Source organism: Lactuca saligna, chromosome 4, assembly GCF_052625555.1.
Source record: "Lactuca saligna cultivar CGN05327 chromosome 4, ASM5262555v1, whole genome shotgun sequence".
Classification (NCBI taxonomy): Eukaryota; Viridiplantae; Streptophyta; class Magnoliopsida; order Asterales; family Asteraceae; genus Lactuca; species Lactuca saligna.
Window position 1 is genome coordinate 313,616,469 of NC_136420.1, and position 16,968 is coordinate 313,633,436.

Below are 16,968 nucleotides of genomic sequence, written 5' to 3' on the forward strand. Positions count from 1 at the left end.
AAACTAATTTTTTATGACACAAAAGCCCGAATTACCGGCATTTATTGACCTGATTGACATTTTTTGCCGGTAACTCATTTAATAGTTGGTAATCGAGATGATGTGGCTACTAACGCTTACTTGGAAGATGACGAGGACATCATTAAATGAAGAAGGGTTAATCGAGCTGGAAAAACCTCTCTTTCTACTGCGACAATTCTAGGGTTTTTACTGTGAAGGAGATACGAATTCGAGTCCAAGGGAGATACGAGTTGGAGCCTTGAAGATGGAAGGTGTGTTGGACTTTGACACGATCGACGTGGAACTAAATGAAGACCTTCTAAAGAAACAGAGTAGGATATGTAGAGATGAGTTCTTGAACTCACTGTCTCTTGACGATGAAGATGAAGACTTCATTATCCCATTATTCGAGAATGTTGAAGATGATGAAGCACCCGTGGAAGAAGAACCTTTGGATGACGAACAGGAGGAGGAAGAAAATGTAGATGAAGTTGTGGATGAAGAGGAAAATGACAGTGAAGCTCAGTTTAAATATTCCACACATGATCCAAATGTGACATGGAATAGAATGAAACCTCAAGAGGGAGAAAGGTATGAATCTCCACAGCAACTTAAACTCTGTTTAACAAATCATGCCATATCTAAAGGTTATCAGATTAGGTTTAATAAATGTGATAGTGTTAGACTACACTGTGTGTGTGCTAGTGATCATGAGAAATTCGGTTGCCCTTATTATGTTAAAGCCTCTTGGATGAGCACTGAAAAGTCATTCCAAATAAAGAAAATGTATCCACATCATACATGTGTCAAGAATTTTAACAATGGAAAACTTATGGGACCAACATGGTTAGCTAGAAAATTCCTTAAAGAACTTATTAGGACACCTAATTTGAAAGCTAAGGAAATCCAAGAAAAAGTTCAACACAAATTTCACACTAAGATTTCATGGGTAAGGAGTTATACGGCTAGATGTAGGGCAATGTCCATGATTGAGGGAAAATTAGGTGATCACTATGCAAGGGTGTGGGATTATGGTGGTGAATTGCTAAGATCCAATCCAGACAGCACCATTAAAATTTGTGTCGAAGACAACAATGATGGTACAACTATTTTCAAAAGGATGTACATATGTTTCAAATCAATCAAAGAAGGGTGGAAGATGGGTTGTAGAAGGGTAGTAGGGATCGATGGATCTTTTCTGAAAGGGCAGTGTAAGGGACAATTATTAACAGCCATAGGTAGGGACCCAAACAATCACGTTTTTCCCATAGCTTGGGCTGTAGTTGAAATTGAGAATAAGTTTAACTGGAAGTGGTTCCTTCAGTTGTTAGAGGTTGACCTTGGAATGGATGCAGGAAGGGGCATGTGTGTAATTTCAGACCAACATAAGGGTCTTCTTGAGGCAACAAAGGAGGTGTTACCATATGTTGAGCATAGACAGTGTGCACGACATATCTATGCCAACTTCAGAAAAGTATATAGTGGAATTCAGTTATGGAACCTATTCTGGAAGGCTGCCAAATCAACTGTAGAGGGTGAATTCAAGAATCACATGGATGAGATAAGACAGATTAGCCCAGGTGCTTATGAACATCTAATGGCAAAGGGAGCCAAATACATGGTGCAGGGCTTTCTTTTCCACTGGATTGGCCTGTGAGGCTGTAGAAAATGGTATGGCAGAATGCTTCAATGCAGTTATACTTGATGCTAGGAAGAAGCCACTACTGACCATGCTTGAAGAGATAAGGCTATATATGATGGATAGGTTTTACAACCTCAGGGAGTTAGCTGAAAAATGGGAAGGAGATGTGTGTCCATCTGCAATTAAGAAAATGGAAGAATTTGGTGAGGACTTGAAGTAAGTTCTCCTTGTTTTGTATACATTTATGCTAAGTTATTAATAACTTTTATGCTAATTTAGTAACAACTTTTATTTGCAGGTTTTGGAGGGTACACCCTAGTGGACAAAATGAATTTGAAGTTAGAAATGGTCTTGAATCATATGGAGTCAACATAGAGAAAATGAGTTGTGCATGTAGACTTTGGGATGTATCAGGGATACCATGTGTCCATGCCCAAGCATCTATCATGTTAACTCATCAGGATCCAAAGACATTTATCAGCAAGTGGTTTGGTAAGGCGATGTACATTTCAAGTTATAGTTATAACATTCTACCTGTTAATGGCAACAATTTATGGACAGAAGCTCCTTATATTAAGCCCTTACCCCCCTTAGAGAGGAGGATGTCAGGCAGGCCTACTGTGAAAAGGAAAAGGCATGTATCAGAGAGGGATGACAAGTTCTCTCAAGTGTCCTCAAAGGGCAGAACTGTCCAATGTCAAAACTGTCAACAAAACGGGCACAACAAGAAAACCTGTAAAAATCCACATGTTGAACCAAATCCTAAACCCAATAAGAAAATAGGCAGGCCAAGATTGGACCCTAGTCTAACCCAATGGACAAGACGTGGTAGAGGGGGGACAAGGGGAAATAGAGGAGGTGGTAGGGTACCTAGAGGTGGGGGTGGCTTTCATAGCTGGTTTGAAAGAGGTGAAACCTCAAATACAGTACCACCCCAAAAAAAGGTCAATGAAGAATATAATTCTGAAGAGATGGTGGATGTAGATGTGATGAGTGATGGAGATGGGCTGGATATGGTAGATATGGACTACATTACACAAAAAATTACAGAGTTGAGGAAATCAGGTTACACTGATGTAGACATTATGAGATGCCTTGGAATTACAAAAGCTCATTTAGAAGAGTTTGGATATGTGGTAAGGTTTCATTTAGTGTTTATGTATATGATTAAGTGTTTTTTACTATTTTTTTTTTTGTGTTTTAGGCTGCCAATGTTGAAGGTGGACTAGAAGGAGATGGACAGGGTAATGAAGAAGAAGGAGGACATGGACAAGGAGATGGAGTGGAAGGAGGTGGAGATGGACAAGAAGGAGAAGGGGATGGAGAAAAAGAATATGGAGAAGGAGATGAAGGAGATGGACAAGAAGAAGATGAAGAAGGTGTTCCAGTGAATGATCCAGTACAACAAGGGCATTCTGGGAATAATATGAAACAAAGAACAAGGAGACCCTCAGAGAGGATCATTCTTCAGAAGTTGAAAAAGAAGGTGGTTGACCCTCTTGGTATAGGAATGTGTGAAGATAGGGCATTAGTTATAGATTAGTGATAGGGGTTATCATCTTTTGGTTCATATTTTGTAAAAGGTGGTACTATGTAAACTGATGCATACCATCTTTTGGTTCATATTTTGCATACCACTTTGTGGTTCATATTTTGTAAATGGTGGTACATATCCTCTTATATTGGTTCATATTTTGTAAACAGTTACTGGTAATTAAGCAAGGGCATTAACCAATGGTCACAATTGATCAATGTCATATTTTATTTCAAGTTTGGTTGTGCAGGTTAGCCTTGGTTATTGACAGTTTTATTATTTATATGTGGTTCATAGTTGTGGTACTTTGATTTTACCATAATTCAATACAACATAAGTAAAATGTTCATTACATTGCAAAAGAAACAACATCGTACATAGTGACTACATATCCCAATACATTATCTTAAAATACAAACCAAAACATAAACCCAAAATAAGCCAGAACATTGACCACCTGGGAACAACACCACCTGCACCTTGCACTTGAGCTGGAACAACTTCTACTACTGCTTCTTCCATTTGTTCTACAACATCTCCATTCCACCCATTGTGCAATTGTAAGAGCAAGTCCTTATACCACTGATTAGGGAGTGGAGGATCCACCCAATCAAAGAATTTGCAATCTTTACTCGAATCCTGGATAATCCAAGATTAAAGAAAGAAAAAAAAAACTAAAAGATGAAGAATTTCAACATTAACAACTAACCCTATAATCTGGGCATCCAATGAATCTTCTTCCAGGATTTCTTGTCTTCCATGAAGTCCGCCTTCCAACTAAGTCACCGCAATCGCAATGTGTCCTTTGAGGGGATTGAACCTTCGCATAACCTTGCTTCCAATAGATGAAGAAGACGACATTCTCGTCTTTTCCTTTGAAAAATACAAAGCTAGGGTTCATGGGGATTGACGGTATGGTGCTTAAGTAAGGTCGACAACTCCACATAAGCCTCTCATTTAATAAATCAGTGGTCCATGTAAGCATTTGGTGCCACTTCACCAAGTAAACCGGATGCACCGGCAGAAAAGGTCAATCGGGTTAATAAATGCCGATAATTCGGGTTTTTGTGTCAAAAAAAATTAGTTTGGGATTTTCGTGTCAATTGGATGAAAATATCGGGGCTTTACTGTATATATCCCTTCAAATTTAATTGATGTATGATTGTTTTCTATAAAACTTTAAAATTAAAAAAATATGATGCTGGAGAAATGAAGTATATAAAGTAAGGGAAATGAAGTATACTCTACATACATATCTTTAAAATTTACTGTTTACTTAAGTCAATGAATAGTATGAATAATGAATTAATTTTAGATAATTTTTTTAATATCTCTACGTATGAGTGTTTGTTTAAATAGATTGGTTTAATCTGAAAACAAAAAAAGTATTTTTCTTTTTCAATTAATGGAAAACGAACTTCTGTTTTACCTAAAACGACAATGCAAATTTATTTTTAATCCAAAATAAATTACTTTTCCTTTTAAACAAAAACACCTAACATTTTTTTTATTTTTATCCAAAACAACGCTATACTACTATTCGCAACAAAAATAATAAACATATTATCTTAAATAAGAAACAACCAACCGAAAGAAATCTTAACAATGTCCAAAAACTATTTGTCATAAATAACCATTAGTGTACTACTAAAAGGAAACTTAGAAATATCCAAATTTATTTCCTATTGGTGAATCATTTTTGTTTTAGGTTTTGATATTTTCGATTTTTTTTTGAAAAACAAACTTACCTAATGAAGGTTCTGGGCCAGCTTTCAAGCACCGAGTAATCATCCGCTTCAAACATAAGGCTATGCTTTATGCTCTGGAGTCACAACAGATGAACTTCCATGACCACATGAGTTGAATAGTGCAAAGATTTGAACATGAATCAATATGTTATCCATCATATCCTTCACATGTCTTACTAAGTCACCACAATCCAAATGGTTAATATTTTAGTTTTGGAATTTGAAGTTTTGGGTTTATGTTGTATAATGAGTTTTTATATATAATATCATTCTTTGTACATGTGTGCAATATAGTAGTTCACAAATTGTCATTATAATCCATGAACACCTTTTTCTCACTATGTTAACCAACAATTATTTCTACATAAATGATCTTTTTGCTAGAAAGCATTGCATGTTGCAAACCCATACAATAACTAACATAGATAATCTATCCACAAATCAAGCGCATCATCGAAATCGGAACACCCATTCTAATCAATTGACAACTATTTTACACACTCAACAATTTGAAAATTTAAACCCCTAAGTGAAGTATCCTCTAAGTTATATGATTATATCCAACAAAATTGATGTAGTAAATTATTTGTAATCGCCTCAAGAAACTAATTTCTAAAAAAATATTCGCACTCGTCGCTTTGCGTGGGTAAACGGCTAGTGTGTGTGTGTCTATATATATATATATATATATATATATATATATGTATGTATAATAACGAACGTCTACTATACCTCTTCATGTTTGGTAAGGGAATTGATTGGGGAATTGGACAGACATCGTCCACTATACCTCTTCATGTTCGGTTATGCTATATAGAATGCAAGACAACATTATTCTCGTGAAGGTGCGCCACATCACCCAAAAAATCAAGTCACTTGCTTCTTACTAGTTATAGGAAAGGGTATTCAATGGTCAAGTTGCTGGAGAGAGAGAGAGAGAGAGAGAGAGAGAGAGAGAGAGAGAGAGAGAGAGAGAGAGAGAGAGATAACGTTTCACTCTCTCACTTCTGAAGGATCGTATCCATAGTCACGAGAGGTCACACTTATTAAGGTTGGGGGTGGTGTTTGGAGCCAACTTACACATGACTTGGCAAGCAAGTCACGTTACACATCGTTTTGTTATGCATTCCGTATAACCTAATGTTTCTATCCATGTAGCTGGCCGCCATCTCAAACCACTAGCATACCCTGAACCCCCAAGCCACTGTAGTCTTCCATGCTTATAGCTAGGGATAATCATATGTAGGCACCCGCCCCATTTTGTCGGAACCGGTCTAGGCAATTATTAAATTTTTGAAACCAACCCCGGAAACTAGGTAACCTAATTATGATTTTTTTTTTAGTTTCATTAATACAAAATAATTCTTAGTCATTGACACAAAAAATAATTTATTTTAAAAGACAACCAAAATTGTTAAATATAAGTCATAAACCAAAGTTCATATTTTGACTATCAACTTGTTAATGTTATTTAAAATCAAATATTTTCAAAAAATATTATCATCACGTATGTTCAAATTGTTTTAGAGTCATGTATTCACATTTACATCAGACCATTTGTTTTTTAAAAAAAACCTGCAAATTTGATTTATTAGCATGTCACCTCCAAGATGCAGTTAGATAGTCCCAACAAATGTCTTACTGTCTTAGTTATCAAAATTGTTACCACCAATTTGTTTAAGTATTAAGTATTTTTAAATTTTAATATTTCAGAACTTGTTCTGGATGTTACCTGACGGGTAACGGTTCCTAACAAATGGAAACCAGAATCAAAACTGGTCCTTGACGGTTCTAATTTTTAAGAACTAAAACCGAAACCAGTAACTTCAGTTTCAATTCAAGAACCAACAGTTTCGAATCGTTTCCGATTCTAAAAACAGATACCCACTCTTTGTGCTCACCCTTGATTATAGTTATAGCCTTATATATATTATAGAAAAGGTTAGGACTTACGATTCAATGATGCATGCCTATTTTGTGTTTATATGGACATCAAAACATCCAACTAAAGTTAACGGCTTATGGATGGGCCCAATACTTGTCTAAAGAGCTGCTGGTTCGACCACATACCCAATATGTCCAGATGGGCCAAAATCGACACACATAAATATTATGACACAACTATGGAAGAAAACCTAGCCAATTGCTCTTCGTGCAGGTCTAAATCGCCTCAACGCAGCTACAATGGCGACAGCGAGAACTGTGAAGGATGTTTCCCCGCATGAATTCGTTAAGGGTTACGCCGCTCATCTCAAACGATCTGGCAAGGTAAAATCGACAACACTACTGATTTTAGGGTTTGTTGATTTAGAGTAACGGAGTGGCTTTTTATTTCCCCCACAAATGCATCAATCTCGAATTTTGTATGCTTAAAAATGAACTGAACTTTTGTATTTGGTGAGCTTCGGCTCTAATTTTAGTGTTTTTTAACTGTAAATGAATTTTGATTCTGTGTTTGGTGAAACATTACCCCTAATTTCTCTACTCTAATCTTTTCATGTACAATTGATCATCTTGGTAATTTTAATTTTCATAGATGGAGCTTCCTGAATGGACTGATATCGTGAAGACTGCGACCTTCAAGGAACTTGCTCCTTATGATCCAGATTGGTATTACATCAGAGCTGGTAAGTTCTTTCTATTTCCATTTTCACACAATTATCAGAGTGAAGAAACAGTTAAACAAACCCATATTTTACAATTCCAATTTGCAGCTTCAATTGCTAGGAAAATATACTTGAGAGGTGGTCTTGGTGTTGGTGCACTACAGAGGATCTATGGCGGACGTAAGAGAAATGGAAGCGCTCCACCACATTTCTGCAAAAGCAGTGGTGGAATTGCTCGCCATATCCTTCAACAATTGGAAACCATGAAAATCATCGATATGGATCCCAAGGGGTGAGTTTCAATTTTCTTTTATCTTTTAATCAATGCATTTTCTTGTTTCAAGAATCCATTTGTTGCTCTTGAATCTTGATCATATAAAGACTTCATATATACATGTTGTTACTTGTTACTTACTTAAGGGACCGTTTTTTAGACTTGTTAAGGTTAATGTGTTAAGCACTTGATCTGAACATAATGATTTAATGGATTAAGCACTTGTTACTTAATAACCTTTTACCTATTTGCATTTCTTCCTATTTCCTCCCAACTTCAATACTTTGAAATTTGTTTTTTTGAAATGTAAGGGTAAAATGGTAAAATTGTTTGTTTATTTTTTTGGTTGTGTTACAGAGGAAGAAGGATCACATCTAATGGTCGACGAGACCTTGATCAAGTTGCAGGGCGGATTGTGGTTGTTGCACCTTGAAGAATTCAAATAATTTTTGATGTTATGTAGCTCTATTATGAATCTTAACTTTAAAAAAATTTAAATCAAATTTTGTTTGAAGAAATCTTGTTTTCAATTTTGAGTTGTTTGTGTTTTGGTGGTATTTCTGAGAATTTGTGGATTTGGAACATGAGTACATGTGATCAATCACTTAACTACTTAAGCTCTAATCTTGATACTTGAATTAATACACTTCAATGAGGAATGATTTTGTAGGATTATGTGAAGAGTATGGAATTGAATACTCATGATTTTTATATACATGGACCATGGTAGATGCCTTAATAGTCTTGTTCCACTCACTTAAAGTAAATGAAATGTTTATATATGTTTTTGTTTGGTGTTGCCATGTTAATTTTGTAGATGATCCAATAAGAAGAGATAAGATCAAAGTCATTGAAGATTATTTGTAATAATTGTTACTAGCATCTTGCAATTCATAGATGATATTGTATGTTGACTTTAAACAAGTTAATCTTTATAGGGTGCTTGTTCTCCTTTTCTTGCATCAATACGGGATTAATTGGGCACTTGAGATTCATCTTAATGTTCTTCACCCTATTAGAAACAAACAAAAACTTATCTAAGATATAAAAATAGTAGGGTACAAAAGAAAACCACAAAGTGATTGTTATTTTTACGGCAGTACTCTAAGTAAAATCTATAGATAGGCTTCTAAGGCCAACTCCAATGGTAAAATATAAAAATGGTGAGTTTTAAACGCTAAAATGGTGTAACTAATCCAACCACACACTAAAATGGTGTATTTTAGAGGTCAATTTGGTGTTTGAGTGTATCCCACACATTAAAATGGTGTATTTTAGAGGTTGGTTGGAGTGATAAAAAGAAAAACTAACACTAAAATGGTGTTTTTTAGCGTTCTATTGGAGTTGGTCTAAGGAATGTGATTATCAACTTGTGTGGTCATTTGAGTCTACTTATAGACATGATTGATAGAAGATTATGACAAACTCATATTCTATGTGTGATTTCTCAACAACATATATTAAGAAAGTAAACAAACAATTTAAAAAGCTCCCAAAAAAGCAAGTATAACATCTTGAGAGATATGAAGTTTTAATAAGCCGATAATCACACTTCCCCGATATAAATATATATTCTTTAGACAACAATTTATAATGATTCCAAAAAGAACTAGAATAACATATTGATGGATATGAAAGTGTTCAATAACATGATATACATACTCTCCTTATAATGAAGATATCCCGATAACCATAACACACATTCTTGAATGCGATCATCTACAATAATACCGTTTTAACAATCATCTGGAACGTTAATAAGTATTTTAGGCATTATGGGTGTTCAATATAAGATGATGAAGGTCTTGATAGTATCAATGTCTTATCATTTTTAATTTTTTTTTTATATAGTAGTTAGATGTGGATAGACCCGTATCCTCACTTTCCATTGTTTCTACAGATCATAACAATGTATATTTTCGATTATAGTATTATTAAACTACTGCCTGACTGATTTTATGTGATGTTATACAACAATTTGTTATATATCAATGTATAGTAATTTATGTAAGACATTTATTATTATATAAGACACTTGTGTATTGCTAAATAATGGACCGAAAATGTACATACCAAGGAACAAGAAAATTACATTAAGAAGATTATTGTTGATTGATAAATAACGAATGAACAATACACCTACTATAAAACATCAAATTTGTTGAAGATATCTTCGCTGCCTTGTTAGAAATTGGGGTATAGAAAGGTTTGGAATTCTGAGAATTGTGTTAAACACTTTCAAATTAAAGCATTTGGGTGGTACTCCGAATATTCTTTAATCGGATAAGACTCAGAAAGACAAGAACTTAGAATGTTTTGATGATAGTTTCGTATGTAGCAAATATGAGACCAAAACCGACTTTATGATATTTGTCTGAAAATTGTCATATGACATTTTCAAACCATCATATGACAGTTTCAAACCATCATAAAACTATAAAAAATTGACATAAAAACGGAAGTTTGGATAAGGGTCAAACAAAGGTCAATTCTCTGAAAATCCAGTTTTCCGATGCATTTTTTTTAATATAGTAACATACCCTATGTAAAAAATTTCTGCGCTGACCAGCCAGGGGCTCTTCCCCTAGGACCCCACCAGGGGCTGCCACCCCTTTGACCCCGCTCCCAGGGGCGCTGCCCCTGAACCCCCGTTCGTTTAGGGGCTTCGCCCATAAATGACAATATACTTTGAAACTTGATCAAACTTAAACAAGTGTGTACTCCACACATTCCTTACTTGTTTAATATTTATTAAGATCACTTTTTGTCAACAAAGTAATCCCATTACATTTAAATAATATTGATGATAACAAATCACCAACATGCCTAATAGGTATTCTTTACAATATTGTGGTTTTTCCTTATTTCACTGGAGGTATTCTTTTCCCTTTTATGCTAGTAACCGGTGACTCTTATGACCATTTTTTGCAATGGATTAAAACCCTAATGATGCTTAATGTGTATTCTTTGCACCATTAAGGCTTTTCTTATCCGAACTTCTCTTTCTTTATGGTCGTAGATCATTATGAGTTGCTTGTTTGTATTTTTCTATGTTGATGTTCATATTAAACGCAGAGTAATGGGGAAAAGGGTGACCAAGCACTAACAAGCCAATCAATACTCACAAAGAAACAAGTTTCTCGAGAACAAGTATTGAACCTTGTTTTGTGGGGTTGATGACTGTTTTATAAATATAGCCCGCGAAGAACAAATTTTAATCGCAAAAGTTTAGCGGAATTTGCTTTATTTTAGAATCAACATACATGCGACTTTACTATTGCTTTTCTTAATCAAATTCTCATGTAGATTATGGCAATATGGGTTTGAGTCTAATTCTTAAAAATTCTTGTGTTTTAGTTTGATGGTTATTTATTTTTAAATTATGGTCATTTATAATTTTAAAAACACTAGTAGTTACGACCTAGACTTTCAAGATGTTTTCACTTTTTAACACCCTCAAAATATGTTTCGAATGCCATTGAAATGTGTGTAATCTTCTAATTGTTGAAGAATGTTGCGTGCAACTGAAAGAATTGCAAATCGATGATTTTCACTTTTGTACAATGTTATTACATGTGGATCACGTCTAATGGCCGATGAGACCTTGACCAAGTTGTTGGGCGGATTGTGGTTGTTGCACTTGCACCTTGAAGAATTTAAATCATTTTTGATGTTATGTAATTTTTTTTAATCATTTTGGCAAAAAAAAAAAAAACCAAATTTGGTTGAAGAGTTTTGTTAGTTTGTTTGTGTTTTGTGGATTTTACTTGGTTTTAAAAAATCTTAAAGCTACAAAGCATCCAACATGTCAAAAGAAAGATAGGGAGGAGTTTTTTTTTTTTTAATTTTTTTTTTAATTTTTTTCCTCCTTAGTTGGGTATGAAGAGGGCATTAATGGTTCAAAAAATGAAATTGTCCAAACTGAAGTAACAAAAGTGTAAAAGTGTCCGATAATAGTGAAACCATAAAAGATACATTTAGAAGAAAGCAAACTCTTGCAATAATCTACTTATGCATTGGTATTAGCCATCAATAGCGGATCGCTTGTGAGCAAGTTTCTGTAAAATATAAAAGATATCAAGAAACATAAAAAAAAAAAGATTTTAATAAAAAACGAATAACAAATGATGTAATAATAACATTGGCTTATCCAATATGCAACAACTTACGTGTTACTGTTATTGACAAGTACAAGGGAAACATGTTGCTGAGGGGAGAGGTAGAACAACTGCTTCACGATGTATACACATGTAGCAATGCTGTTAAAGAGTTAAAAATTGACATCAGTAAATAAGAACATGTATTCTTATTATAAGAGTAGATGAATCTAGATATGTGTTTATATGCATGGTTGTATACACATCATTGATGAATCTTCAATTCAAAAGTGATGGAAAATAAAAAGTATTAACATGTGAACATATCATTTGAAGAGAGTAAGTTATATGTTAAGTGACAAAAAAAAAGGTGAATAGTTGGTATAAATGCTTAATTACCTCCCACAACATACAAGTGAAAGTATCCAAAAGAAAGCACTTATCCAACTTGATTCCTTATATGCCACCCACACCTGAAAAGAAGCAAATCAAATATATTTGTTATTCATTAACGTTGAAAACTGCAACGTATTTATATTTCTAAAGTGACACTATTAAACTATGTCCAAGATGAAACTACTTATTGAAACAATATAGAGTTATTTAAAACAACAAAAAATCTGTTAAAAGTTTATCAACAACATTTTGTGTATCATGAATTGAGATGGAGACCTACCGATAAAGCCACAACATGGAAATAGAAGTCAATCACTACCGCTATCATACACCTACAAGCATTTACTATTATCAACTTTACATTCCATGTAAAAGAGAATTAAAAGCAGAATTTAATAACCTTCTAATTTTATATTACTTTTAAATAGGTCCGGCAATGAAGCAGATTTTGACCCAGATCCGATCCAAACCCTTACGAATTATATGAGTTTGGAGCATAATTTTTGATTTGTTTACCCGTTTAACAACACATACCCGCTAACCCTTTTATTAAAAGCGTCGGGTATGGATCATCATCGATCCTTTCCATTTATGACCTGCCCCGTATAAATTTTAGAATTATACGTTTATATTTTATCCTATCTAAAGTTTAATTTTAATTCTAATCGAAAGTCCAAATGGCAAAATCCAAATACTAAAATATTTTTACATAGGATTCAAATAGTCGACTTCTGGACTTTCAGTCTTTTACTAAGAATTGTGGTATCATTTCATTAATATTTCATCAAACAATCACTAATTTCATTTATAAATCAATAAAATCATTTATCAATCGGAAGAAAGTTTTCAATTGATATTCTCTATCACCGCATTCAATATTCAAAAATCAATAGGAAATTATTATAATAATGTTTTTAGTTCCAATTGAAAGTCCTCAAGTATTTAATGTATTTTTTAAATAAACATTTGTATTTGATTTTTCAAAAAAACAATGGGTTACTGGACGCATTTGGATATCTATTGATTCGATGGATAAGAGTATCAGTTTGATTATACAAAACCCTGCTGGTTACAGAGCGATTTTGGATCATATTTTAAAATGTGTTAAACGGGTTTGGATTAAGGTCGATTCGCTTTAAACCTGCCCCATTGCCAGACCCACTTTTAAAGAAATAAAAAGAGAATGAAATTTACGTTGAGACACGCATTGGAGATCCATGAACAACAAACGTATAAATAAAAGTTCCAAGCATCAAGAACCCTAATAAAGAAATGATTACTCTTGCAGTTACAATAGAAGGTCTCCTCATGTGTTCCAAGGCATCCCTAAGCCAAATATATAAGAGAAAATGACAAAAATAGTCATTTAGACTAATTACATTACAAAAATAACCAAAAAAAATCGAAGTTGCAAAAATAACCATGAATTTCGCAGATGGAATAGTCCCATTTGTGAAATGGGCTTTCCATCTGTGAATGTACAAGCAGCTAAAGCACAACTGTGCTTTAGCTGCTTGTACATTCGCAAGTGGTTTATTATTTTTAATTTTTTTTCTCTATATATATTGAAATTGTAGGGTAAATTCGCAGATGGAATAGCCCCATCTACGATTTACTCTGATTCTATCTGTGAAATTGCGGTTTTATTTTTAATTTTTTTTTTTACTTTGACTATGAAATCAATTGGTTTGTAGATCGGTTATATCTAAACGTACATCACCAACATCAAAATAATGCCCGTAAACATGCTTTTTTTTCATTTTTTTGACTTGATTTTTTTTTCTTTTTAGTTTTATCTACCACACGTCTATTCATAACTTTAACTTCTTGCTCAACAATATTATTTCATAGTCAAACCAATTAATTTCATAGTCAAACTAAAAAAAAAAACCCGCAATTTCACAGATGGAATCAGAGTAAATCGCAGATGGGGCTATTCCATCTGCGAATTTACTCTACAATTTCAATATATATAGAGAAAAAAATAAAATAAAATAAACCACCTGCGAATGTACAAGCAGCTAAAGCACAGTTGTGCTTTAGCTGCTTGTACATTCACAGATGGAAAACCCTTTTCACAGATGAGACTATTCCTTCTGCGAAATTCATGGTTATTTTTGCAACTTCGGTTTTTTTTGACTATTTTTGTAATGTAATTAGTGTAAATGACTATTTTTGTCATTTTCTCAATATATAAAGTTAAGAAATTGTTTAATATGATTTCAAATTCAACTACATATCATCATATTTATAACATGATAGAAAGTAAAGGACGATTGAAAGCGAAAAGTTTAGTTTTCAAAATAAAAATGAAGTTGAAAGATTCTTACCTTTTTTGATGTCTCACTAACACAAAATAAAATGGATCATTCGAAGATTCTTCAGGTGACAACTTAAAGAACTGCAAAGCGATGTATCCACATGTAATAACACTGTACAAGGAATGAAAATTTGAGTGTATAATGTATTAGATATACTATTTCTCCACATAATCGGAGATTTTTCATTGAAAAATGAGCCATATAAATAAATTGATGATACAAAAAATAAGATACAGACTAACAATATCTTACTTGATTTTTTGAACTGAAAAATAACTTGTAACACGTTACACTTCTACTTAATAAAAAGAAGATTACCTTCCTAAAATAATTGCTATTGATATTAAAACAGCTGCCCTGATCAAACTCGATTCCTTGTAGACAATCCAAGCCTAAAGATTACAAGTATTATGTTACAACAAAAATGGGAATCACCAAAGGCTTACTTAATACTTATTATTCGTTAAAATAATAGAAAATGGTAAAGATACGAGTTCGTAAATTAACTTATTTTTTGAGCTTGTTGTTAGTGTTTAGTAAGACTATAAAAATAGCTATCTTAGCAAATAAATTATCTCATAAGCTAGCTTTTTGATAAATTATTAATTGATAAGATAGCTTATCATATTTAAATTACATGTGCATGGTGTAAGTATGTGATTATTTAGCTCATACATGATGTAGTTGCAATGGTTAATTTTCAATGTCTAGAATGCAAATTTTATAAATGATATTCTTACCCCTATAATAGCAAAATTTATGTAAAAGTTTATGAGTGCGACTACAAACCACCTGCAAATAATTTGACAATTAAAATTATTAAAGAGAAAACAATAAAGTAGATAAGAAATAACATTTACGATGTTCCGATAACCTTGGATGCAAATAAAAAAACAATGTTGAAATACATTTTGTTGTTTCTTATATTTAGCTCATTTATCCCATTAAAGAAATAGAGAACCCCAATTTTCCTTATATGTTACACGTTTGTTGTTAAAAAATTAGAAGAACCCTAATTTTATAAAAGAAAATTTCTTTTCAAAAATATAAAATACGAATTGTGTATACATGCCGTGGAGATAACCATTTGGGTAGATCTAGATGGATTTATTTTTACAAAGAAAGCGACTACCCATCAAACTTAGGGGGAGAAACATCACTATCACCATTCACCATTCTAAACCCACTTTAATTATTATTATTATTATTATTTATTATTTATTTATTATCTATTTATTTACTTTCACGTCCACCGTTCCAATCTTACAACAGATAAATCTATCCATCTCATCTCTCCCAACATACATAATTGATTTATTTTTTAAATTAAAAATTTACTAACTTAAAATTAAAACTAATTTTCAATTCCATACCGTGATTGCCCTGTTCCACCATAAACCCATTTATATATTAGTATTAAAATGGATCCTTCATCCTACGTTTGACCAATTATATGAATCCATATATCCATCCATCTAAATCGGTTGATCTATTGAATTATTATCAGTCCATTTTTCTTCTAAATTATATTAACGAACATAAAGACCAATCCAAAACCCTGCTTTGTAAACTACAATTGATAGAGACAATTGGTTTTTAAAAAATATTCCCAAAAATCTGGACTCTAATTCCATACCAGACTATCATGCTATGCATATATAAAAACAATTCAATTCGATTTCTCGAGAAATTTGGCTGACTAAATATTGGTTTATAACTACCAATATCTCAAAATCAAATTTTCATTTGAAAACGCATGCTAAAAGGAAATAAACCACCGACGATGTATACTGATAATTTTGAGAAAAAATAAAAAATAAAAAATCTGTAATTTAAGCTTTTGAAGTTGAACTTACTTATCCCGTAGGTCGATACAAGAAGCGAGGCCATCCATGGAGGTTGCCCATAGAAGCGTAGCAAACATCACACAAGCCAATATGCCAAACAGCGTCTTCATTGCGACTATCATCCATGCCGACATCGCCATTATCGTTTGTGTGTGTTTGGATGATGGGGCCACTCTATGCTGAAAATGATGCCTATATTTTGAAGAGTGTATACATTATATAGATTATATATATAGATGGTGTTTGTTAGACTATTTATTAACAATTAATTTGTCTTTTTCCGCTCACAATCAAATCCAACAATAATTATTTTATGAACAAAGTAATTTCTTTATTCTTTATCTATACCCAACCAAATCTAAAATTTAACTCTCATTAACAATTCAACTAAAATCCTTTTTTATTTAATAAATAAAATTTAGAGTAAATTACACGAATGGTCCCTGTGGTTAGGGGTAATTTGCGCGCTTAGTTCTTAACTTATTTTTTTTAACTCGGAGGGT

At 33.1% G+C, this 16,968-nt stretch overlaps 3 protein-coding genes across 5 annotated transcripts; 2 read left to right on the top strand and 1 right to left on the bottom strand.

Moving 5' to 3' along the window:
• Positions 1-265: 265 nt before the first annotated feature.
• Positions 266-1,657, top strand: LOC145040873 (uncharacterized). Its single transcript, XM_078988763.1, has one exon. It carries the CDS (start codon positions 266-268, stop codon positions 1,655-1,657), a length of 1,392 nt encoding a protein of 463 aa, XP_078844889.1.
• A 5,387-nt stretch (positions 1,658-7,044) lies between these two features.
• Positions 7,045-8,322, top strand: LOC145043994 (small ribosomal subunit protein eS19x-like). The gene is made up of 4 exons (XM_078992797.1): positions 7,045-7,192; positions 7,461-7,551; positions 7,639-7,822; positions 8,162-8,322. Exons 1-4 carry the CDS (start codon positions 7,109-7,111, stop codon positions 8,235-8,237), a joined length of 435 nt encoding a protein of 144 aa, XP_078848923.1. The 5' UTR covers positions 7,045-7,108; the 3' UTR covers positions 8,238-8,322.
• A 3,373-nt stretch (positions 8,323-11,695) lies between these two features.
• LOC145039571 (uncharacterized) lies at positions 11,696-16,674 on the bottom strand. Of its 3 annotated transcripts, XM_078987605.1 has the most exons (9): positions 16,475-16,674; positions 15,359-15,410; positions 14,937-15,010; positions 14,628-14,729; positions 13,492-13,623; positions 12,578-12,629; positions 12,301-12,374; positions 11,974-12,063; positions 11,696-11,862 (listed from the first exon to the last, which is right to left on the bottom strand). In XM_078987605.1, exons 1-9 carry the CDS (start codon positions 16,603-16,605, stop codon positions 11,814-11,816), a joined length of 756 nt encoding a protein of 251 aa, XP_078843731.1. In that variant the 5' UTR covers positions 16,606-16,674; the 3' UTR covers positions 11,696-11,813. The 3 variants fall into 3 exon arrangements, with proteins under 3 accessions (XP_078843731.1, XP_078843733.1, XP_078843732.1); XM_078987607.1 differs by lacking the exon at positions 13,492-13,623; XM_078987606.1 differs by lacking the exons at positions 14,937-15,010; positions 15,359-15,410.
• Between the last annotated feature and the right edge of the window lie 294 nt (positions 16,675-16,968).

What these genes read in the sequence shown, in the direction of transcription:
- LOC145040873 (XM_078988763.1), top strand. Translation starts at nt 266, where the DNA reads ATGGAAGGTGTGTTGGACTTTGACACGATCGACGTGGAACTAAATGAA.
- LOC145039571 (XM_078987605.1), bottom strand. Translation starts at nt 16,605, where the DNA reads ATGGCGATGTCGGCATGGATGATAGTCGCAATGAAGACGCTGTTTGGC. An exon ending in TCTCCAATGCGTGTCTCAAC is followed by an intron (nt 12,630 to 13,491) that starts GTAAATTTCATT and finishes AAATGCTTGTAG; the next exon opens with GTGTATGATAGCGGTAGTGA. An exon ending in TCCATGTTGTGGCTTTATCG is followed by an intron (nt 12,375 to 12,577) that starts GTAGGTCTCCAT and finishes GCTTCTTTTCAG; the next exon opens with GTGTGGGTGGCATATAAGGA.
- LOC145043994 (XM_078992797.1), top strand. Translation starts at nt 7,109, where the DNA reads ATGGCGACAGCGAGAACTGTGAAGGATGTTTCCCCGCATGAATTCGTT. An exon ending in ATCTCAAACGATCTGGCAAG is followed by an intron (nt 7,193 to 7,460) that starts GTAAAATCGACA and finishes TAATTTTCATAG; the next exon opens with ATGGAGCTTCCTGAATGGAC. An exon ending in ATCGATATGGATCCCAAGGG is followed by an intron (nt 7,823 to 8,161) that starts GTGAGTTTCAAT and finishes GTTGTGTTACAG; the next exon opens with AGGAAGAAGGATCACATCTA.